Here is a 25,289-nt window from a genome sequence, read left to right on the forward strand (position 1 = left end):
AACATTATAGTTCTGTAACATCAGCTGGAATAAATACCATGGAGATATACTGAATAATCTTGTTTGGGCTCTTTATTGCTATACTAGAATAGATCTTATTCATAGTGTCCTGTATCTTTTCTCTTTTCCCACACATGAGCGGACTTTTGAACTTCCTGAAGGAAGTATAGCAAACTAATATACAGCTTTTCCAAGCTGCTTATTTTTCCTCCCTTTCAGGCTGAAAAATGGGTGCGAGGAAAACTCCATGACCTGAAGGATGGTTGCAGATTTCAGGAATGGGAGCAGATAGCTCAGATCTTACAAAGAGATATGAAGGATTTTGAGAATACCATCATCAAACTGAATCGGGTAAAACGTGGTCTCTGGGCTGCTTGCCCCTTTCTTTAGTCTCTTACTTTATATCTCCATGAAAAAAGAGACCTATTCTTCAGTAGCTCAGAAAAAATCCTATTCTTCAGTAGCTCAGAATGGCTTAAGCCTTCTCCTGTCTACAAGTTCTGGGTGGGGGTTACTAATTTAAAAAATTAAGCAATCTTTTTTTTCTGGAAAAGAAACAAAGAGTATATCCTTTTAGTTCTGTGTAGCATAGTAATAGACATAAGAATAAATATGGCACAATTGCATTCAAAAATAAAACTATCACATTTTGTTACAAATAAAGTTAATGCAGATGTTATTGAGATAGTGAGCTGTTGGAAATGTGCCAATCCCTGCTTAAAGGCCAACTTTTTCTCCCTCTGTGGAATTTTCCACCAAATGCCTCCCAGCTAACTTAAAAAAAAAAAAAAAAAGTCCCGGAAGAAAGCAACAGCAAACTGCTACTGTATTGTTGCCAAGAAAACAACATGGATATGTCCATGAAATCACTAAGTCAAGCTCAACTTGAAGAAATTTTTAATGCTTAATTGTTTCCTTCTGACCTATTCTACTCTACAGTTAATTTAAAATCAGATGAAGTTGAACTCTATAGAAGTTTCTATTAAAGTAGGTTTTCTTCTGGACAGGAACAGTAGTGCAAAGAAACAGGCTTCCCTTCCCTTTCTCACAACTACTTTATCAGAACTTTTTCTGTGCCATTTCCGCAGGAACACGGCCAAGTTTGCCATATAGGATCTTGCCTGTTCACAAACTGAAGTCCTTCCCACTAGGTTCCTTCCTCTGCATGCCATCTTAATCTTCCAGACTCTGGAAATTTCTTCTGGTGGTATGGAGAATCCCCACAGTTGCTACTCTTTTATATTCAGTTCTCACCTGCTCAGCAGCTATAGGATTCAACTGGCTCTTAGCATACACATTGCACTAGTCTTTTAAGTCTATTAAAATACTAATATCCATACAATCTTTATTTTTTGCAAAAAACTTCCAGATTTTAATCCTCAATTTGTGAGAATTGATCACCTGCTGCATTCTGTTAACACACTTTCATAACTGACATTTGAAGACAACCTTGCAACCTTGCCAGTTGATTTCTCACAGAGCTTAACTGTAAAATCTTTTTTTTTAATTGACAATCAAAAAATAAAATTGTCACCACATATTCTAATTTGCCCAGTTTATGCTACCTCATTTTCTACATTTTTTTTCATGTGTTCAATGTATTTGCAAGACAGGATGGTTGTAGATTGAACCTTGTGAGTACATTTCTTTCCCATCTTTCCCACAGATGGGTGAGCAACTGATGATCCAGCCAAAATCCAGCACAGAGATAGAGAGACGATTACAGACACTGCAAGAACAATGGCAACTGCTGAAGCACATGGCAACAAATCAGACTAAAACAGTGGTTGGATTCAAGAACCTACAAGAGTTCAACCAGAAAGCTGAACAACTAGAAGACTGGATCAGGCAGAAGGTAATTATTGAGGACAAGTAGAACCAAGGCCAGAAAATGAGCCCCAGATATACTTTCCTATTCAGAGATGTGAATTCTGTTCTGGTGGCTGAAGTATGACCCATTAATTTTTCTTCTACATCACCATTCTCTGTGATGGAAGTGGGCATCGTTTTTAAATGGGGACCTCACTGGATGTTTCTGGTGATAAGCTCTCTGGAGCAGGCAAGATTGAAATCTTATTTTGTGGGTGGTTAGGATTGAAATAGGTGCTCAAGCCTTGCAGGGGCCTAAATATCCATTTTGCCCCTTAAGACCCTCCAAGTGGTAAAACTCTTTTGGGGGGTTCCTAAATCCTGAACCCTAAAAAAAAAAAAAAAAGACTCCCAAAATTTTAGTCCTGCTCACTCTAGGAGGGAGCTCTAGGAGTTCCATATACAGTGCTGAGGGCTGTTCACTTTCACTCTATGAGTTCATTGGTTCTCATATTTAGGGGACTTCAGGGTTGTCACATTTAAGAACTATACTCTGACTTTTTAAGTGGATAGATTTTCCTCAATAACCTAATCTGGGACTGAGAAAGCATTTATTTTTTCCCCTTTTTTATTTTCTTCCTCAATCTGGTGCCCTTCAGATGTGTTGGATTTCAGTTCCAGTAGTGAACCTGAGCTTCATTTTTAACTGTTACATTTAACTAAAGTATTTTTAAGGTTTTATGTGAAGGAAAGCTCAAAAACAGAAGGAAAAAGGACCTTATGTTAGGCAAAGTCTATCTTCAGTGCCCTTCAGTCTTTAAGGCTTTTTGTTTTTGTTTTGCTTTCAGTTCTAAGTATATTAATCATTTAACTTCAATCTCCGTGACTTATGTCTTTCACTTGCATTCCATTTCTTGACATAAATTTAAAATTTCTAGAATTTCTTTCCTAATCCTGAAAAGAAAGAAGAAAATCCTGCCCCAATATAAATATTAGCAAGCTTATTTAATTTGCATAATGATCTCAGTATTCAAGTTTCTTTGGTATGCACATTTACACATGTTGAATTCCTGTGTGCATTCTGAAGAAATATTTCCATCTTTTAAAACTTTCTGTAATAATATAGCCACTGTGTTTTCCAGAATCTCTCATATTTTGATCATCTCTTCCTCTCTAGGAAGAGAAACCTTTGCTAGCTATTTTGCTGCAAGAGAAGGCAGATAAGGTACAAATTACCCGACGGATCCTTGACTTAAAACAGGTAATATTCTTTCTGACATTTCTTATGGGTATTTGTGTTGTGAATGATATTTGAAGGATGCTTCTACATTGGTGTTATTTTCTGTGTCAGATGCATCTGCAAATAGATTATGTCTTAGAAGAGTTCTGCAGTGCAGCCTTACAATCCTGCTCTCTTTGAAACCAGATGGAAATGAAGCCATCAATTGTTGTTCAGGTTTCACCCCATTCTTCAGCTCTGACAAAGATGATGGACAAGTGTTCTGTCCAGGCATTAGTTACCATGACCCTTGATTGGTGAAGTCCCTTGCATGTTATCCTTCCCATCACTTTCTTTTCTATGGGCAGGACTTCAAGGAAACATGATTTCCATTGATAGCGTTTTTCTATAAGTGCCCCCCTCCGGTTGACTGTCCCTCATACTTGACAGCTCACCATCCAGGTGGGAACCCCCTCCATACACACACATACCAGTTTTACTTTTCTTTCTCTCCCTTGGGCTAGAAAGGGGAACTGGCCAAACTCTTGTAAATTTCTCTGTTTTTTTAAAAATAAGAAATATCCACCAGTAAACCTGTTTTTTTAAGCATTGGTACATCAATTGCACGTGACATTAATAGGAATGGGTGAACCAGTGCTTCAGAGCACTACTTATCAGAGATATAAAGGAACACATATAATGCCTATACTGCCTCACAAAGTACCAAAGGACTCAGACTATACTTGGGCATGTTCTTCTCCTTGAATTAAGCCATCCTGAAAATAGCATAGAGTCCAGTGACCATAATGGAAGTATCATGTCATCAGCATTATACAGCAACCAATAGGACACAAACGTTGCCTAGATTGAATTTAAATGTAGCAGCGAAACAGCATTGCCAGGCTAATGCTAGTGTGAGTTGGAAAACATCACTTTTGAAATGGGGCCAGAAAGCATGATTGCAGGCTGCTTCTGTACTGGGATTGGGGCAATCTGAAATCAGTAGCTTGTACAGAAGTGTTTTCAGAAGATCTAAATGGTATTGTATACCTACAGAACTAGATCCAAGTGTGGGAGCAAAATGGTAGCCTAGTTCAGTCCTCACTGCATTCTGCATGACGAACAGAAAGCTTTAAGAGCAAATATCCACTTTTTGCCACTATTTTTTCAGTTTAGCTGCCCACTTACACCATTGTATTAAGGATTACTGAGATGATATATCTGAAGTACTCTTGTCATTCAAAAGCATTGATAAATGCTGATACTTAATGTTAAGTAGATTCTGTTAGATTGGTCTGTCCCAGTTGACTAATGCACTGAGGGAGTTCCAGAGGGAGCTTGAGGTTTTCCCTGAAGATCTTGTGGGCAGTTTGGCCAAGGACTTGATTGAGGTCTGGAGTAGGGGTTTTTGGATCAAATTGTTCCTATGCATTGATCCCAGGATGCCTCTTGGTTTTCCAAGGAGCTCCAGAAGGTGAAGCGTCAGAAGAGGTACCTAGAGCACCATCGGCACAAGATAAAAGTTGAATCCAAGAGTGAGCATGAGTAAGAGCCCATATTAGGGATTACATCATGGTGATAATAGTGGCAAAACCTAGTTATTTGTCCCTTCTTATCATACATGTTATCATGTTATCATACAGTTAGCCATCCAGTGGCCCTGCTTAGGATGACCATTCATCACTCGGGAGAGACAAGCCACAGCTCTCATCTGCAGGGCCATTGTGTGGAATATTGTGCTATCTAACAGATACTCAGATCTCCTCAGAGTTGCACTCAGACTGAGCAAGTCCTTTTGCGGTGCCCAGGTCATAGTCTTGCATGTTTAGCTGGGAAGAGTTTGATTCCCAAGGAAGTGGAGAGGATTCTTTGGACTGCAAACCTTGCCACTTGTTTATTAGATCCGTGCCCTTCTTGGCTTGTAAAGGCTACTTAGGAGGTGATGTGGTTGAATCTATGTGGTAATGTCATGAGGGAAGGGGTGGTTTTTCCACCCTTGAAGGAGGTGGTGATGTGCTCCCTCCCCAATAAGCCATTGCTGGACCCAGCAGTCCTGGACAATTTTTGTTCAATCTCCAACTTTCCCTTTTTAAGAAAAGTTGTTGAGAAGGCATTTTGGGCTGTGGCTCCAGAGGGCGGTAGAGGAGGATTATCTGGATCCTTTTCAGTTGGGTTTCAGACAGGGGGATAGTACTAAGGCAACATTGATTGCACTTGCTGATGACCTCTGGTAGAGTCAGGCAGTGGGTGGCCCTGGTTCACCTTGATCTTTCAGTGGCTTTCAGTATCATTGATCGTGATACCCTTTTGGGCCACCTATGGACACTCGGGAAAACTGTGTTGTGCTGGTTTTTCTCATTTCTTGGATGGTTCCAATCGCTGTTGGCAGGAGGAAGAGTTCAAGCCTGAGGCACCACATGAGGCTCAGCACTTTCAAATCTTGTTTTTCAAATCTCCACAGGGCTACTGGGTGGGGTTACTCAGTTTCGGGTCAGGGTGATACCCAATTATACATCTTGACCACAGGCTGCTCAAGCAATGCCATCAATGTCTTGTGCTAAGGTCTGGAGGCTATGAGGGTTCAGATGGGGAGGAATAGACTCAGGCTCAATCCTAGGAAGAATGGGTGGTTGTGGAGATTTGGGCCCCTGATCCTGGAAATTTTCCATCTTTAGTTCTGGATGGAGTAGCACTTCCCCATTCAGGACTGGTGTGCAACTGGGAATTTTCCTGGATGCACAGCTCCTGTTAGAAGAGCAGGTGGTGGCCAGGAAGACCTTTGCACATACCTATCTGTTCCTAGACTAGGAGGTTCTTCAGACATTCACTGAATGTGAGTAGTAATGAGCATACCTCAATATGCACATATAACACTGCTACTCTGTGCACTGTACTGGTTGCCAGTTTACTTTCTAATGAGGCAGTGGGAGGTATGTTTTTATGAAAACTAAGTTTATGTTACTTCATTTTCTCCTCTCTGCTGCTTTTCCCCTACACTCAACTCAGGAGGAGCTGCAATTCCAGGCTGTGCATGAGGAATTGAATAGTCTGGCTCACAAGCTTGAGAAACAAGGGAAAAGTGAAGGCAGAAGTATCACGACTCGACGCAAGTACCTCAATAAAATGTAAGCCAAGGCAGCAGCTGGTTGAAAGAATGTCATGGGGCAGAGACAACATTAGGATAAGCTAGAGCGTCATCTGATTGCATTCCTCTTAAGTTTCTATGCTTGCTATCTTTTTGTTAGAATTCAATCATCAAGGCAGCTTATTCAGGAAGGAGACAGAGCCAAACTGTTTACCTGTTCTCCTTCTGTCCTCTCAGGTGGCTTCAGCTCCAGAGGACATTAAAGGAACATCATGAAACCCTGCAGCAGGCACTAGAAGCAGCTGCTTTCCTCCAGCAAGCAGATGTGCTCCTTTCAGCTATCCATGCAAAGGTACTGAGGGCTGAGATTACATTCCAGGCAACTATACCATAAAAATAGATCTGGGGAGTCTCAAATTATCTAGGAGAGTGTATTTTGTTCAGCAGGATGCATCGCGTTTCACTCAGGCCCTCAGTCATCTGCAGTGTAATCCAGAGTTCAGTTATGCTATATCCAGCAAGCTGATTGTGGCAAGATTGGATAGTAAGCCCTGTATCCAGCACCACCTTCTCTGCAGTATTTCAGAGTATACAGTTCTAGGTATACTATCCTACTTTATAAGGGGTAGCATAATAAAGAATGGTTTGTATACTTTAATATAGCCTTCCTCAACAGATGTATTGGACTTCATCTTCCAAAGCACAAGGTTAGGGAGAGTTGCTGTACAATTTCTAACTACACAGTAGAAAGATTTATAATTTATTTATTTTATAATCAAGGTTATACACCACCCATCTTACTATATAAGTGACTCTAGGCAGCTGACAAGTAAAAAAGCGATAAAAAGCAATAAAAATCTTTACAAAAATTATACAATGTTAAAAGACAGAGTGTCCTCAAGCCACCAACCACCTCCAGTGCTGCGAACCCCCATTGGATCCCCATGCTAGTTGGCAGAGCCAGGTCTTAACGCTCTTCCAGAAGGCCAGAAGAGTGGGGGCCAATCTCACCTCAGGAGGCAAGATATTCCACAGGGCAGGGATGACAGCAGAAAAGGCTCTCCTCCTAGACCCCACCAGTCGAAGTTCTTTAGCCGATGCCATTCCTGCTGGACTGGGTGGGACAGGTTGATAAAATTGATGTTATTCCCTCAGTTACATTCATAAATTGTCCTGAAGCTCAGAAATCTTGGTTTGGAGCAAAACAAAAATTCAAACTTTAAAAGTCTTAAAGATAGTAGTTTTTATAAATAACATTAATAGGTATTCTGGCATGGGTTCGTATATTCTGAGAATGGATAGTGGATACCACCAAGACCAGGACTGTATTGTTAGTTGTCTCTCTAGGCTTAAAGTCTATCCTTTCTGTTACAGTTGAGGCATCTTTATGGAGAAAGAAAACAGAATGAATCTGAGTCAAGTCCAGACCTGGATATCCGGGATATTGCCAGCCAGGTCATGGTAAGTAATGGGGGTTGCCTCTGGAATACCAAAGCAGAGGAAGAAGGTTGTTCTTAGATCATAGAGGACCCATTTAAGTCATCAGATCCAACCTGCTGCTCAGTGTAAGAATCCAAGTTAAAGCAGTCCCAACAGATTGCTGCCCAGCTTCTGCCTGAACATATCCAGTGAAGGAGAACCCACCATCTTCCTTGGTAATTGGTTCCATAGAGAATCACAGAAGTCATAGTTCTTTCACAGAATCATAGAGCTAGAAGGGACCTTGGGGGTCTTCTAGTCCAGTCCCCTGTCCAGTTCAGAATCCTCATACCATTCTGGACAAATGGTTGTCCAGTCTTTTCTTGAAAACCTCCAGTGATGGAGCACCCACAACTTCAGGAGGCGGGTTGTTCCATTGCTTAATAGCTCTCACAGTCAGGAAATTCCTCCTCAGTTCAAGTTTGGATCTCTCACTGTAAAGCTTCCACCCATTGGTTCTTGTCCTACCCTCAGGTGCTGGGGAGAATAAATCTACTCCCTCTTCCCTGTGACATCCCTTCATGTATCAGAAGACTGCTATCATGTCTTCCCTTAGCTTTCTCTTCTTTAAGCTAAACATACCGAGTTCCTTTAAACACTCCTCATAGGATTTAGCCTCCAAGCCCTTTACCATCTTTGTTGCTCCTTAGAACTGTCTCTCTGTTCTTCTGTTTCTCAGTTTTGACCTGTTTTCTTCAATCTGTACCCTTCTGGATCTGCTAAACTTCAGTCCCAATATCCATAAACATCCTGGACGATGTTACTGGAAAAGAATAGGTTAGACAGTAAATAAGAGTTGAGCAAAGTAATCTGAATTTAAATTTCTGTTGAGAATCCAGTTCTTGATATTCATCCTGCACCTCAGCTGCTGGAGTGTATCCAGAGTCAGTGGTCCATCATACTAGTGATTATACTAGTATGCTGAAGGAAGCTGGCTTTTCAGCAGAAGCCTTAATTTTTGAAGAAATCTTCGCTCTTGTTGATAGGCATTTGCATCTGAAGAGCTAATCCAAAACATTTATTTGGAGATGTTGTAGGTTAGACGTGCACAATGTGACTCATCAAGCTGCATTGAGCCCATGAAGAGCTCAATAGAGTTTTCTGTAGCCCGTAACTGCAAAAACAGAACTTGGCAAGCACTTGCCTGGCCACAAAATACATGCCAAGTCTGATGTCTTTGGTTTGGTGGGTCAAGTTGTACAGGCTCAGTCTATGACAGATGGCCAGCTGCCATTCCTCGTTATTCACTTTCTGCCTTTTCCATCACTTTAGATGCTGGATGTGACCATGTCACAGCTTATAAGCCTTCATCCCAGTCTGACAGCACAAGTGTCCCTCAAACACCAAGATATCAAGGAGAGCTGGGCCCAGTTACAGCAGCTGTTGAGGTATTTGCTGAAAATTTGATTTGTGACTCTTTTCATAGGCTAGATCCTGTTTTAGGTAAGTACTACATTTATAATGCAGCTAATTTTGGAATTGCTAGACTTATTCTTAAAAAAATATAGTTATCTACTTATGTTTCCTTTGCCTTTAGCCTATGATTTAGAGACATTAAGCAAATGAAATGTTAAGGTGCCCCTCCTCAACATTGCACTTTTATATCTCAGTCTGCTTTTGAGATACAGAAGGAAGCTTATTAGTCAAGCAATGAAACTTGCTCCTCCTTGTGGGGGAGTTGGGCGGTGATATAAATTTGACATATAAATAAATAAATAAATGAAAGTTCTTTTTTCTTTTTTTTTCTTTTACTTACCATCAGCACTTCCTATCTTTTTGGGTGTGAGTGACTGAAGAAGGCACTCAGCAAAAGTTCATATAGACCCTGGAGCTTAATGGTCTCTGCTTCAGCAGCAAGGCAAAATTAGGAATTTGGTAACTGTTTCAGTTGGTTCAGGCTTTGCCCAAAGCACTGCTTTTTTAAGGAAAAGATTTAAGTAACTAAACCAGTGTTTCTCAACCTCAACTATTTTAAGATGTGTGGACCTCAGCTCCCAGAATTCCCTGGACAGCATACTGGCCGGAGAATTCTAGGAGTTGAAGTCCACACATCTTAAAGTTGCTGAGATTAAGAAACACTGGACTAAATGCAGAGAAAGGTTGAAATAAAAGGAGTCCCGAAGGGCTTAGGGGTAAAAGGTAAAAGGAGAAGTCCTGGTGTGCATTCCATAAACTTTAAGCCAGTCTTTTCCAATCTCTCCACTGAAGAATTGACTTAAATGACCATTCTGGCTGGATACTTTCATATATCTAGAGGGCACCAGGTTGGAAAAGCTGTTTTAAGGTCTATTCATCTGGAATACTAAGATCAGAGCTCTTCTTCCTTAAGAACTAGTCCTTATGTTTGTTTGCTTGTTTTTCCTTCAGCCTCCAAATCATTTTTCCTTCCTATAAGTTTGAGGGCAAGGACTCATTTTACTGATCTTTAAACTTCCTCCAGTGGGAACCTATTTCTTTACCGAAAAGGCAGGATAAAATTATTTAAATAATGCAGTTATAATTAACAGATTATAAGATTGCTCTGAGACAGGGCTTGCCTTATTCTGTAGTGATTTTCATGCTGGTTTTTCTGCCCCTCCTTTCCCCATTCTTATTATAATCATTTTCTTTTATTTTTGTTTCATTTCTCCATTTTCCTGCTTTTCCACCTCTTAGGAGTGATAATCCTCCACAATTGGCTTTAACAAAGGAAAGTATTGATTCCTCAAGTCCTAATCAAGTACTGACTACAATTACAAAGAATCCAGGACAAGATGCTGAAGAGAAGCTAGTGCGGGAGGTAAGCAGTGTGTTTAGGGCCACGCTTGGACTTCTTCATCCATATAAAACATGAACCTAATCAGATTTGCTTTGCCCCACACCCAGTTACATCACACAAATCATCATTAATACTTTGCTAGAGAAAATTTATTAGCCATGAATCTGTGATGACACATCTTTTTTGTCGATCTCAGACAACATTGATCTTCCCTTTCTTGGGCTTAGACCTGTGATTAAGGGGCCACTGGTTAAGGAGGCCCTCTCTTGCTGCAGCTTTCTGTTCATAAATTTGTGGGGCAGAGTTAGGATTATTTCTTTCTGAGAATATAGGTGAAAATATCTTTTTCTCCTTGAATGGCTTTGGGGTTACTTGAAAACAGTAGAGAAGACCATGGTCCATTTTTAAGTGATGGCCCAGAACAAGTATGCTACTTTGGGGTTTTTAGTTAAATTAAGTTCTATCACAAGAAGTGTTCAGATAATAAAGAAAGGAAGGAAACTTGAGAATGAAAAATGGAATATGTTGAATAGTAATCTTTTCCCATTCTTGCTTCTTGGGTGAGTGCAAGGTAACCATGCTGCAAAATAATTGCCATGAACTTCTGTAAAATGCCAGTAGGGTTGGGTTAAGATAGTTGCCAGAAAAGGATTCCATAATCTTAGGGCCAAAGACTATCCTATTTAGTGACTCTGTTAATTTGGATGGGATAGCACTGCCCCAGACAGACCCAGTGTGTAATCTGGGGGTCCTCCTGGACTCACGACTCCTGCTCAAGGAGCAGGTGGCAGTCGTGGCCAGGAGAGCCTTTGCTCAACTTTGTGTTGTGCACCAGTTATGCCCCTTCCTGAATCAGGAGGCCGTCTGGTTAGTCACTCACACCCTGGTCATCTCTTGTTTAGACTATTGCAATGCGCTCTACATGGGGCTACTCTTGAAGAGTATCCGGAAGCTACATCTGGTTCAAAATGCGGCCACACGGGCAATCTTGGGTGCCCCGAGGATGGCACATGTAACACCTCTGCTGCGGGAGCTGCACTGAGTGCCAGTTTCCTTCTGAGTCCAGTTCAAGGTGTTGGTTATCATTTTTAGAGCCCTACATGGCATAGGTCCAAGTTACCTGAGAGACCATCTCACCCCCATTACATCAGCCTGTCCCACCTGGTCAAGCAGAGAAGGCATGTTACGGATCCCATCAGTGAGAGAATGTTGACTGGCGGGTCCCAGGAGGAAAGCCTTCTCTGCTGTTGTCCCCGCCCTATGGAGTATTCTCCCTCCAGAGGTGAGGCAGGCCCCTACCCTCCCAGCTTTCCGGAAGGAATTGAAAACCTGACTCTGCCAACTCACATGGTGCAAGAAGAGATACAACCAATCATGGGGGTGGTTGGCACCTTGGAGGTGCTTCCCGAGTCTAATAACTCCTAGTTAACATCAGTCTCTTGGGAGTATTATATAGGAATCTTGTTGTTGTAATGTATTTTAATTAATATTTATTCTACTTTAATTAATATTTATTCTTTTTACTGTAAACTGCCCAGAGTCGCTCTGCAGTGAGATGGGTGGTGACAAATTTGAAGTACAAATAAATAAATACAAATAAAATTTAATCATAGGATATATTCTCCTAGGTGCAGAAGGACACTCCAGAAATCATGGCAGAATGTGTAACAAGCCAAGAGAACAACTCAGATTTATCAGGAAGGGAAACCATCACCAGTGATACCAAGAGGTACTGGTGTACACAGTGCTGTCCTAGGGGAAATGTTCTGGAAAAGGGGAAATGATGAAAAAAGGGGGCTGTGGGAGTGTCCAGGCAGGGGGTTTACTTTGATCTGCTTTATTGTTTAGCAACAGGTTTTTCTCATACCCGACAGGTTCTTTTATGTGAAACATTTGCAGAATTATTCTATGAGTTTCATTGAAAAGCTGAATTGCCATGAGTGTCAGTAACAAATGAGGTGTGCAAAAAAATGTTGCAGTACAGAAAACTTCTGTATAGTTCCATGGAGCTCCATTCCATTCCCCCTGGTTTTCTGTTTTAAGCTCTCCCGAAGTTGATCAATATTGTATGGCCACTGAGAATGGTCAGGGGTTTTGCAGGGGTTTGTTTCTGTTTTTGGAATAATGGATCCCTCAAAACTCATGGATACCTTCATCTATGTATGGATGATGCCATTTGGCTACATGGCAGTCTTATGCCTGTGTTTGCTAATACACAGAATATGAATTTGATACCTAAAATGTTAATAGCCTCCATTAAAATGTGTTGCAGTTTAAAGTGCTCTCAAATTAAATGAATACACACTGTTTCTCTCTTTGTCTGTGGGTTTAATATATAATGGCTGTTTCACACATGTGCACTTGATATGGCAGTAATCAAGGGATGAATTGGAATGTATGACCTCAGTCTAATTCTCCATCTTCTGCAGCAGGAGGAAGTTTGTCAGACAGTCAAAGACTTTAAAGGATCTGCCTCAGCAAGAGGCACACCTTCAGGACATCTGCCAGGATGCTGATGGGGTAATGTCTCTACAGAGGTTTCATAGATTTTCCAAGTCCTTTTCATGTTCAACCCACATGGATTCCCTTATTGTAGCAATAATGCTTGCTTTCCTTAGGCTGCTGGTTGGCTGCCACTTGGATGGAGAACAGGTCCTGGCATGAGTAGCAGATCTGGTCTACACATGCAATAGGATGAGGTGGTAGAATATTGAGAATATAAATAGGGAAAATCAATTCTGAATGCTGAAAATAAAACATATGCACACAGGGAAAAGGTTCTTTCTAACTTTCTCCTTGCTCCACTAGATGATTTTGTGTTTCTAGGGAGATTTTTTTTTCTGTAAGGAAGCTTAAAAAATGTGAGCTTATGAGATGTGATGTACCATTAGGCAGAGTAAGTCATCTACCTCAGGAGATGGATGCTAGGAAATGTGAGAATGGGGGCAGCAAAAGCTAAAGCCCTCAGATATTCCTCCTGAAGCTATGGATGCTTCCTCACTCAATCTTGAGTGCAGCAAATAAGCTGTGATCCCAACAGAAGGGAAACTCTGATCTTAGGCTGCTAGTGTTAAAGGATGGTCCTGTTCTCAACCTAGTTAGCTTCAGGTGGTCCAGCCAGTCTAATCTTTTCAGAACTCTGCCACCTCTTTACAGCTTCCCTGGTGCATGAGTCAAGATCAAACTAGATATGATAGTTTCTGCTTGTTATATATTATTTTCCAGAAAAGTTTACTCAAAACAGTTTACATAGAGCTCTAGTTTTAAACATTGATCACTCCCACTGCATAGAATAAGAAGCCCAAAGATTGTTAGCATCTTGGAGGTGGATGGCCTTATACCAAATCTAATAAATAAAATAAAGATAAAATAAAATACAAAGGGTGCTAAGACACCTAGCCTTCCCCCATCTGTAGCTTACTTTCTCACATCGGCAGCTTTTCTCCCCAGAACTTTTCTGCTTAGGCAAAAACACATGGAGAGAAAGCCAACATAAAAAGGAGTTGATGCTTAGCCAATTAATAATAGAGAAAACCAGATCTTTGTGATTAATAATGTACTCTATTCTTGGGCTCTATCTGAGGAGGAAGTCAAAGAGGCAGATGCATTGCATTCTGAAAATCTTAAGTTAAAACCATTGCATCTCCAGTTAAAAGACTATGAAATGAAAGCCTTCTACATGAGACCTTCAAGAGCACTGCTGATATTCTAGAGAATAAAATAGATGAGTGATATGACATACAGCATATGGTAGATTTTTATTTTAGTCTGCATTAAGAATGTATATATGTTGCACCACTTAGGAAATACAGCAGTTGCTACATACTGATCACAGGTGGAGTCCAGAAATGGAAGATGCCCTTGAGGAGCTAGGAGAACTATGGGCTGAATTAAAAAAAAGGCATCAAGAAAATGGCATGGCATTGCAAGAAATTGACACAGTGAGTAGTAGCCATCCCTGGAAACAATATCTTATTTTTCCTTTCTCCTTTGCAATAGTTCAACAAGTGTTGTGATATGATGGTACTGTATGTTTCCCCTGCAGTCCTGGATGTGGAATGGAGGCAGTGGAATATACCATGTTAAGTTGGGACAAATGCTACCAGATGGGCTCTGGTGGAATGGGAAACAGGGCTGAGAAAAAAAGTCCCTTCTAAAACTTATGTATCACTCGTTGCAAGTTCTAATCCCAAGATAACTTCCATTTCTGTTCTCTGTCCAAGCAGTTCATTTGCTTGCATGCCAACCTTGCTCTGAAAACTGTTTACGAGCATCTGGATTTGTTTCTTTTTAGTAGAGTGTTCCTACACTTTTTACTACAGTTAGAAAGTTGACCCTGGGGATTCATGTGAACTCTTTTCTCCTCCAAAGAAGAGTACTCAGGTGTTGTATATCATAAGCTAGATGTATCTCACGTATGTATATTGTTCCTTTCCCTTTGTAGGCTTTGCAGCTGGTTGGGGAGCTAGAAGCAGCTGAGTGTTGGCTAGAAACTGTAGCAGCCTTGCTTTCTGAGCCAAGAGCAACAAAGAATCTTGATGACCTCCATAGGGATCTGCAGAAAATTGGCACCTTGAAGAACAAAGCTGGAGCATGGGCTACTAAGATTCACACTCTGCAGGAAGAAATGCAGATGGTGCCCTCCTCCGAACACACAGCAGCTGCAGTGATTCAGAGAAAGATGGAACGAGTGAAGGAAAAGTGAGTTCCTAAGGATCAAAATACTGTAATGTTTTCTGCATGGAAGTGATATAACAGCGGGGTTTTCAGGAGGTAGTATGAAGAGACTGTATTTCTTCAGGGATGCCTGATTTAGAAGAACTGGATGAAGACAGCTAAGCGAGAAAAGTTGACTTAGAGAGCTAGGGCAGTTTAATAAGGTCTCTCTTGTTGCTAGAGATTTATTTCCTGACTTGTTTTTTTCTGTTTGATAAATCAGAGTGAATTTCTCTGTGCCATATACTGCTACCTAGCTTACATTTTCTCACTAGGCTGGCCTGTGTGCAGGAAGCCCTCCAGCGCCAAGCAACAGACTTACATGATTCCCTGATTTTAATGGAGTTTTTACAGAATGTGCAGATGGATCAGACGCTAAATCAAAGGAGCCAAATAAAGGTGAGAAGCAAAGTAAAGGAGGAGGAGGAAAGTGTTATCTAAATCCCCTCCAGTCAGTGGAAAATATACAGCATGAAACACCTCTCTTAATAGTTTAATTCGGACAGTGGGATACTATCTGATATCTCAGTTTAGAGTTAATTCATCAATATAAGCTCCTTGCTATTAGGATCAGGATTCCTGTTCTTGCCTGGACGTAACTTAGTTCTACACCCAGATCTGTGTGGTACATTGTCTCTAAACAGTTCGTTTGGTGACCAAGAGTAGTTTGTATTATTCTTTTTTCAGGCTTCATTGAATCTCAAGAGAAGTATGTCATGTTTAATGGTAATACATTTTATAGCTGAATTTTAACACAATTCTAGCTCTGGTCATCTCCAGTTGTGAAAGTATTGGCTCTAATACCACTAATGACAACAACTGACACTACATGAATTGTCACAATAATCTGCACTGCTGTTTATCTCTTAAAGAAGTCCATGAGAAAGAATTGGCCTTTAGAGATATGGTAGAAATCAGTCTCCCTTATAGGCTGATTGAGAAATGAATGTTAGAGACAGTGCTGTTAACACCTTCTTACCATATCTGGTGAATAAGTCCAAGGGAAGCTTTTTCTGTAGTGGTACCATGTTTCTGCGGTATTCTCCAAATTTAACTCTGTCAGAGGGTCTCATTTGCCATTGACTGAAGACACTTTTATTTTAAATGTTTACCATCTACTTTTACCATCTATTACTTGTAAATGTTTACAGTCTATTTTGTTACTGCTTATTTAAACATGTTAACCTTTACTTTTCTAATGTTAATGCAGTTTTTTTGCAGGTTTGTTTAAAATATTGTTTGTTATTGTCCCTAACAGAAATTAGCTGTTGTCCTTTTCTTATTTTATGATTATGCTGTATACAGCTCTGAGTATATTTAGATGAAGAGTGGGGTCTAGTTTTATTTATTTTATATTTTATATGCAAGAAAAGACAGAAAACTCAAGGCTTCTATCTTTCATGTACTGCAAAACTAATATGTGTATGAATGTCTTGTTACTATTAATTTTTTATATGCCTTTTAAATTGACATTTAAATCAGTTTACTTTACAATAGGAAACAAATAGGAAGCTAGACATATCAACTAATATATGCAGCTCACATTTCTAATTAGTTCCAAATAGGACTCCTTATGGATAAAATGTTTTTATCCATAAGAGAGCTGGGTTTTTCACACCATTGTATAACTGATAGAGAATCAGTGCTGTTGCAAGCTTGTCAGATACTTTTTTGTGTGATTATTAAAGCATTCAGTAGCCATTTCTGTGGTCCCTTTTCTTAAGTTTTCAAATGTTGGCATATAATTCAAAAGAAAGTGAGCATCAACAAAAACAGTAAGACTTCCAAAACAAAATTAATATGTGAAGTAACTTTTGTCCAAAAGAGAGTCACTATGAAAGACCACATCATAAGAATTAATCATAGGCTTGTAATTTTGTAAATAACATGAAAAATCCTCTGACACTAAGGAGATTCTCAAGCACCTGAAGCTGCCCACCCATACATAGTCATCAAAAGATGTTTTAACTGAATATACAATGATTCTGCATTTCATGGGGAGAGAAATCTCATATAGCAACAATTAGTTATTAATTGGATTACTTAGTTTAAGATATAATCTCCAAACTCTGCCCAAGTCCTTATGAAAGGATTATCTTTCAATTTTCAAGTTTGGATTTCCCCATAACGTTAATGCAGTATGCTCATAGAGATCAAACCAGTTGGAATGCTATTGAATGCTAACCCTCCACAACTTTTAATATGTTAGAGTGGGAATTCCTTACTTAATCTAACAGTCAAACATGTTAAATATGCCAGTTTCAGAATGACCTACAAAGGCAAGAATCCGGGAAGCAAAATCTACCATTTATGACTATAAAGTAAACCATATGGTATAAACTTAAATCTAGAAAACTAAAACTTTCTTCTCTGACAATTAAAACATCTTGAGTGAAAAATGAGAGATAATTTCGACACATAAACCTCCAAAATGCTTTAATTTTGTGAAAATTTGTTTTAGAAATACACAGTACAATACTGTGTATTATTGTTTTTAACGTTTTCATTTTATCCCAAAATATTCAGTTTAAACAAAGCTCTTTTTACCAGATAATTTGCTATTTCTTTTTTGTATAGAAATTGTACTAAAAATTATACTTTCAACAATAAAAACTAATACAAACTAGAAAGAACTAATACAAAAAGAAAAGAATAAAAAGAAAAACTAGATGGTGCAGAAAATTAAAAAATAGAAAATAAAAAAAAATCCTGCTTTATAGAATGGAAATAGTGGTAATTTCTTCCCAAATCTATGTATTTTAATATCAATATTGCTTGTGTACATATTTTGCTTTAGGCTGCACCAAACCAGTTCAGTTCCCCAGAATCTTTGCACCTTGCCTTAGCCCAGAGTGCTCAACAGGGGAACAGTAAGGACATGAGTACACCACTGAAGGAATTACAAGAAGCAGTGGAAATGCTGAACAATGTAGTGAAGGAACGAGAGCGGGCCTTGAAGGCGGTGACTGAAACTGAGAGCCAGGAGTGCTTTACTCAGGTCATGAAAGATAAGGAGGAAATTAGGGTAAGAGGAGGCTAAGAGGTGCCATATATTAGCATACTTCCCTGATGGTTAGAGAACACCTACACTTTTTACCCTGTCCCAATTCATTGCTTGTTGTGGTAATGTTTCTGGTATTGAAGCAAGAACCTGAGCAGTACAGATTGGTAGGTTTTTTTGGACTGTCCATTAAAGATATGTCTGTACCAGCAATGGTCTCTTGCAGGTTGTCCTATTTTTAGCTTGCTTTAGTCCAGTGCAACTCTTCATGTAGACTGAGATCTTGAAAAGTCTTTAGTAGAACATACTGTACATACAAGCTGCTTTATATAAAGTCAGACTGTTAGTCCGTCTAATTCTATATTGTCTAATCTGATTGGCAACAGCTTTTTGGAAAGGAGAATTTCTCAGAGATTTAGAGATCCTGGAGATTGAACCTGAGATCCTTTTGCATGTAAATCATGTGTTTCACCTGTGATGAATTTCCCAAAGTAAATGAGTTGTACAGGCCTCCTCACATCTCCTCCCAGATGTTCTTATATTACTGAGATTCTATTTGTACCAGATTCTATCTCATCCCTTTTTGTTGTATTCCTACATGGCTTTTTGCACATTTGCATTCCATCCATGTAAAAAGCAGCAATATGGGAATTTCTTGGGAGTAAATTTTCAAATATGTTGGATCAAAAATGTAAGTGGTCCAAGCTAGCGCTACAGTGGATATTATGAAATCCTTCAACAAATTGCAGAAATGGATCCTAAGGGAAGGTGGCATATGTCAAGAAATGCGTAAGACAATATTTTGTCTAAAAGCAGCTGGTATGGATACCCTAACAAATCTACAGTAGAGTGCAAATTGAGACCAAACAAGATAGAGCCATTTTGAAAGAAACATATCATGTAAAATCAGCTTGGAAAGAAAGTGTCCTTAAATGATGGAAAGATGAGCCAGACTTAGAAGCCAATAATTCAGTCTGTGTCTAGATTACTGCAACTTCAGAGTTTTGGAGTGAAACAGATAATACCCTATCAAGAAATTTGTGGCACAGAGTGCCTTTGCTAAGCTTCATCTTTGTTCTTTCTATTCTCAGCTGAGCTGGGTTACCTCACAGATTGAAACAATCCGGGAGAGGACAGAAACCCTAGCTCAGGACATCATCCAGGCGGAGAGGAGTTTTACCACAGTGAAAAGTGAGATGGATCTGCTTGATGTGCAGGATGTGCAGAAAAGACAGGAAGAGATAGAGGTGAGATCCAGAGAATTGACTCTGGCTTTTCTGTCTTGAGGGATGTTGAAACTGTGTTTGGTTTTCCCCAGTTTGGGAAGTTTTCAGATGGCACTAGCTCCTAGCACTGCTAATTATAATGCACTGTACAACTATTCCATCTTTTCCTCCTTTATGCTTCCATTTGTAAATAAAAATGATGGAGGAACTGGTAGGAAAAGAAGAGTTACAAGTGGAGAGTGATATCATCTGGATCCCTTGTAAAAATCCATGAATGAGATAAGGCAATTGTTTAGTAACTGTTCTGTCAGGAAGCATTCCTTCTGTTAATCTTGTCTGCACTGAGAATTAACTTTTCTTGTTTAGCTGATTGTGGTTTTTAGCAAGTTTAGCCTTGGGCTAATCTCAAATGTATGTGGATGAGGAATGTCCTGGGATTTTGAATTAGATTGGCTCTGGTGTATAAGTTCAGATATATTCTGCTGTAGTCAGTATATCTCATATGACGCTTACTGGATCCTTAACTGCATTCTTGGGCTTTGTAGGCTGCAGATTTGGGGGCTTAATGGCTGGAAATAGTTGAACATGTTCCAAGGGTTAAGTGGTGTGAAGCACTTATCATGTTTGCACAGATGTAAATCTAGCAACAATTAGCAATACGTGCACAAAGATGCTGGGCTCAGTAGCCACTCCCCCAAATAAGTTACATTATCTCACAGCAGATGTGAAGAACTATAGATGTTAAAGAAGACATCATACACGGTTTGAAAAATCTATTCTACCCAGTTACCATGGCAAATCATAGAACATTACCATGTGAGTTTAAGTTTGACTATAACTCTGAGCAATAATTTTTTAAGATAGGTCAGTGTTAGCATGATGTTTATTGGTTCTGACCTGCTGTGCTTCTGTTTTTCAAAAATCAATAGTAAAAACCTGTCCATTCTGGGATAGCAGCAAGGATTTGCTAACAGGAAGAGCCAAGAAAGTCTTTTCACCACTGTGAACCCTGTTGCCTTGTGTTCCATAGAGTGATATGTCTCAGCTGGAAGGAAATATAGAGGAACTGGAAAGAGCAGTTACTCACCTGGTTCAAGCATCTGATGAGTCCAGACGGATTCTTGAAATATTAGAGGCTTGGAAAGATCTCCAAAAAGTGGTGCTGGAAAATTCAGTTCATGGACAGCAGACTGTTCGCTTATGGCAATTCTTTAAAGATTATCTGGCCATTATGTAAGTTAGTTTCTCTTTCTCTTTCCCTTCTTAAAATCTTGGGATGTAAGATGCCCTGAATTAAGAATTGTCTTAAAATACAGGTAGTCCCCAGTTTAGGAATGAGTTCCGTTCCCAAGGTCTGTCCTTAAGTCGAAATTGTATGTAAGCTGGAACAGTATTATTGTATAATACTGTATAAGTAGTATTGTGTAATGAACTCAAACCATTGTGTATTAAACTTGAATCATTGTGTATTTACAGTAACTCAAATTTTGCTACAGTAGGCTCTGTTCTTAACTATGGGTCATCTGTAACTGGGCGTTCTTAACCCGGAGACTACCTGTACAAAAATTACTGTTTTTCAGAGCACACTCTGCAGCATTTGAGTTATTTGCTAACTTACATTTCCTTACAGCTCATGCCATATAGTTATCTAGCAAGTCTTACTTCCTTTGTAAACTTTATACTTCACCAAGAATGTGTTGCTCCTAGAGAAATCTTGGGGAGGGCTTGACACTTTAAAATTAGTTAAAGGTCAGAATCTGGAAATAGTCTTGTATTAATTTTTCCCCCCTTCCTTAGCCTCCAAACTGTTTTGTTTCTAATCATGTGTCAGTGAGATGTCTTTGTTTTGAAGACAATTCAACTAGCTTGAGTCTTTGATCTATTTCAGTCCTAGGCACAATTCCCCACAGCAAATTTTCTTGATACGGGATTGTGTGCAATTTTAATACAGACTGTCACAGTTGACAAACATACTGGGAAGTTGCCAATGGCTACAGATTTCCTTGCTTTATACACCTTTATACACAAATATTTATACAAAATACACAAATATTATATTGTTGTCAAGTATGATGACCTACGTGTGAGTTATTTGCTAACTTTTAAACAATAGTGGGAGAAGCTGACGTTGTTTTTACATCTTTAATATTTCCTGAGTAGACTGAGACAAGGTAATGGAAAGTGCTTCCATATCAAGCCAAGAAAACTGCATGGAAATGTCCATGTAAGTCAGTAGGCGTCCAGCTCAGCTCGAAGGTGATTTGATTTTTTAAAAAAGGCTTGAGGGAAATGCTTGCTATCTTAATTATGAGCTATAGGTAGACAAATCCTGCCATCTAGTGACCAGGATAACTTGATGTAGAATAGACTTCCAGTGGGATTCTTGGCTATTAATAGATAATGCCCTACCTGCAATCTAGATTAATACTGTATTCCGTGGTTTTGTTGGAAGAGCAGAACAGGGATGGGCAGACTTCAGATGTGTCAGGTCTGTTTCATTTTTTTAACAGAAACCCCAAGATCCACCAAACAAAGCCTGGTACAAAAGATATGCATTTAGAATGAATGAACAAGTTTCCCATGAGCACCTTCTGAGCCTAACAGTTTATTTTGAGTACCAGAACTGCACTGATCATGCAGCCTTTTTACCCCTAAACCCACTCCCTGTTACTCCCAGGTTTCTTCATTCAGCAGACAAATTTCAGTATAAGAAGTCATTTGTCGTTGTTGTTGTTGTTGTTGCTATTCTAACATCATCCAGAAATCTACCCATTGATTTCAGTCTACCTTCTCTCCACTCTTGCAGTGGAAGATTAAATGCTACAGTTTGGGAGGTATGAAGACCCATTTCTTCTGGTTGCATTCACAGCTGTCCTCTCACACTTGATTTTCTAGCTCTTGGACAGAGGATACCCGGGCACAAATTTTCTCAGAGAATCTGAATGCCCAGGGCCTTTCAGAGGCTCCATGGGAGAATCTGAAGAACAGTATGGAGGCTAAGTTCAAGGAGTTTGAGGAGTTGGCAGCAGCAGGGTGGGAGCTGGTGACTGAAGAGCACTACTTGAGTGAGACGGTAAGTGTGAAAGGCTGGGCATGTAAATATCCTACAGGCTGTCAATGGGAATATCATTGAGGTAATTTAGGGATCAGTGTTTAAGCCCAGAAGAAGGACATGGTAGCTGTGCAGATATGCATGCCTTTATGAATTAGCGATTCAGAGCAGCTAATGGCTTTTTGTAAATAATGGCTTTCATAAATTTCTCAGGGCTACTTTTAATCGCAGACATCTTTTGTACCATTAAACAGACCCCTCCCAGGCATCAGCCTTATCCAGTACCAAATGCTTTACACTTAGATAGCGTGTATTCTCAGGCACAGATGGGTTAAAGTCCTTGGGAGAGAGATAATATGCAATTATGGATTATACCCAATTCACACCCTTGAAAACATTTCTTTTTCACGTTAATAAAATTTCACAATAAGTCCAGTGGGCAAATATTTTATAAATGTATTTTTAAAAACACATAGTGTTGTCTGGAGCATCTATTTGCTATCTCTGATTTAGAGAGGTCCAGTAACATGATCTTATGAGTGAGTTATTCATTTAGTTATCACTAAAATGATCAGAAAACAATATTATAGTATTAATTATAAAATTCTTTCAATTTCTGCTATTTGAGCCACTGGGGAGAACCTACTCCAGTGGGGAAGTGCAGCACAAATGGGGCTGGAGGGGCTGATTTCAAGATTTTCTAGGTTGGTTTGCCTAATTCTCCTGTTGTTGTTGTTTAGTCGTTAAGTCATGTCCGACTCTTCGTGACCCCATGAACCATATTGCGCCAGGCCTTCCTGTCCTTCACTGCCTCCCTGAGTTTGCTCATCCCATATTGGCATCACCCAAATTAAAATAATATGAAATAAAGAAACATATGGGAAGACGCTAGAGCAGAAATAGCTCCAGAGAAGAAGGGAGATAGACCGGGTCCTGACTGTGCAGTAGGTTAACTGAAACTGACTAGGTGCTGGCAATTGTGTTTATTTCTTCCTGGAAAAGGGTGATTGAAATGGACAGCTACAGGCAAATTGCCAAATAAGCAACAAAACCCAGCTTGGCATTCCTCATTATTTTCTGGGCACTGCATTGAGGAAAAGCAAGGGTTCTCCCCACTGATGGAGTATGTTGTACAAATGTGCCCTCTCTTCTTCTGCAAATCAGAGCAGTGATTTAATCATTTTAGAATATTCTGAACACAGAGTGTGCAACTGCACCGTCACTTCTTCCCCCCTTAAAGTTCCTAACTCAGGAAACCAAGGGCTAATGGAGAGGGCAGATGCTAGGAAAGAATTTGCTCTAGTGGAGGCTAGTAGTCTGAGGTAAGGGGGTGGTGTCTCGTGACAAACTGTTACAGATTTAGTACACATTGAAGTTATGTTGGGATGATACCAGTTTAAGTGGGGGAAAATTACTTTTAATCCCAATACACTTAGTAACAACTTCTTTCATTCATGGGCTGGAGACAAGATGAAGACAGTATTGTGTGACCAAGGGGGAAGATTGGAATTTCAGAGGCATGAAGATGCTGTGACCATCTGTAACTGAGGAACAGATTTGAATGTTATCTCTTATCTTAAAGTCTAGGCTTAAATGGTAGATGCTTCAAGCCTGAATCAAAGCTTTTTAAAAGAACTGGTGATGGCCTGGCACCATTAAAAAGCTTTGATTCAGGCTTGAAGCATCTACCATTTAAGCCTAGACTTTAAGATAAGAGATAACATTCAAATCTGTAAATATACTGTATGTTGCCCTCTATAGAAATGAAAGCACTAAATACAGCCCATGTAATCACAGTCCTCAGTGTGATCAGCAATCATGACTGGATCAACAAACTCAGTTTCAAATAGATTTTTAATTGCTTTGATTTCTTAAGAAAATTCACGTTTTCCTATAGCTTATTTGAAGAAGGGGAAGAAAGAAAATGGTTTCAGAGTCATGATTTGGAACAAGGATAACAAAGGGTTTTGTTTTATTTATTTTTATTTCTGACAGCATATGTGGGAAGGGACAGAATGAAGCTAATACAAGGGTTTGGGAGGAAAGCAGATGAACAAGTTTCAAAGCTGGTCACAAATCAGATTACAAGGGAAAACAGCAGCAGAGAATCAGCATGGTAGGACTGTAGGAAAAGCTTGAGAATAAAGTCGCTTGGAAGAATCTAAAAAAAGAAGCATCAGCCAAAGAATATCACACACAGAGTAGCTGCTGAGGACAGGGAACAACATTACAGGAAACACTGAAAGGGGCTAATTGGCTTATAGACCAATTAGAAGGAAAAATAATAACTATAAAGAATATCTTTTCTTGTCTGCTAAAACAAGTACAAGAGGAGAGTAAAAGATGAAAGAGGGGTTTCTCTCTTGAGCAGAACATGTGAGGTGAGTCCAAAGACTTGTGATAGTCCTCTTTTCTTTCTCTCATGATTTAATACATAAAATAGAAGAAAAATCAATTTTAGGGATCTGATAAAGCTCTCTCTGGTCTACAAAACTTTTGCAATTATCATTGAAGTACCAACAGTTGTCCATCATTAAGGTACCAGTTGTTTCTTGACAAAAAGATAGACTCCCTCAGCAGGCCTTATTGAGGTAACCAGACAAATAAACAGGATATAATAGTCCAACTCCTTGAATGCAAAAGGACGGATACAAATCTATTAGCTACCTGGCATCCTTAAGAATACAGAAACCAGTATCTAAGAGAAAGGAAATAATTTCAGAGGCATTGTAATATGGCATTTCAGTCCCCCCCCCCTTCACACTTGTTCTACTTTTAGATAAAGGAGCGAATGGAGGAGCTACAGAACATGCTGGGATGGGTGATGGTACGATGTCAAGCACAGTGTTCCCCAAAGGATGCTGGAAACAAGAATGATGAGCAAGAGACTCAGGATAGCACTCTGAACATCCCTCAGAACCTCCAAGTTAGTATGCCACCAGTG

General features: G+C 39.6%; 1 protein-coding gene across 10 annotated transcripts in view; it reads left to right on the top strand.

Moving 5' to 3' along the window:
* Window positions 1–25,289, top strand: part of LOC103058937 (uncharacterized) — a 61,686-nt gene that overhangs the window by 18,195 nt on the left and 18,202 nt on the right. For 5 of the 10 annotated variants that reach the window (XM_025167462.2, XM_088145157.1, XM_025167465.2 and 2 more), the window contains exons 4-21: window positions 220–351; window positions 1,667–1,855; window positions 2,987–3,070; window positions 6,035–6,153; window positions 6,351–6,465; window positions 7,488–7,574; window positions 8,865–8,980; window positions 10,248–10,371; window positions 11,979–12,079; window positions 12,780–12,870; window positions 14,154–14,291; window positions 14,795–15,051; window positions 15,342–15,465; window positions 17,864–18,091; window positions 19,159–19,314; window positions 20,324–20,526; window positions 22,189–22,366; window positions 25,125–25,286. In XM_025167462.2, coding sequence (XP_025023230.1) covers window positions 220–351; window positions 1,667–1,855; window positions 2,987–3,070; window positions 6,035–6,153; window positions 6,351–6,465; window positions 7,488–7,574; window positions 8,865–8,980; window positions 10,248–10,371; window positions 11,979–12,079; window positions 12,780–12,870; window positions 14,154–14,291; window positions 14,795–15,051; window positions 15,342–15,465; window positions 17,864–18,091; window positions 19,159–19,314; window positions 20,324–20,526; window positions 22,189–22,366; window positions 25,125–25,286 — 2,604 coding nt within the window. The remainder of the gene's footprint in view (window positions 1–219; window positions 352–1,666; window positions 1,856–2,986; window positions 3,071–6,034; window positions 6,154–6,350; window positions 6,466–7,487; window positions 7,575–8,864; window positions 8,981–10,247; window positions 10,372–11,978; window positions 12,080–12,779; window positions 12,871–14,153; window positions 14,292–14,794; window positions 15,052–15,341; window positions 15,466–17,863; window positions 18,092–19,158; window positions 19,315–20,323; window positions 20,527–22,188; window positions 22,367–25,124; window positions 25,287–25,289) is intronic. The other 5 variants (XM_088145153.1, XM_025167461.2, XM_025167464.2 and 2 more) reach the window with 4 other exon arrangements.

The sequence above is a fragment of the Python bivittatus genome, unplaced genomic scaffold (genome assembly GCF_059951505.1).
Source record: "Python bivittatus isolate LINGU-HERP-01145 unplaced genomic scaffold, Pbiv_v1 ctg000020_np1212, whole genome shotgun sequence".
Classification (NCBI taxonomy): domain Eukaryota; kingdom Metazoa; phylum Chordata; class Lepidosauria; order Squamata; family Pythonidae; genus Python; species Python bivittatus.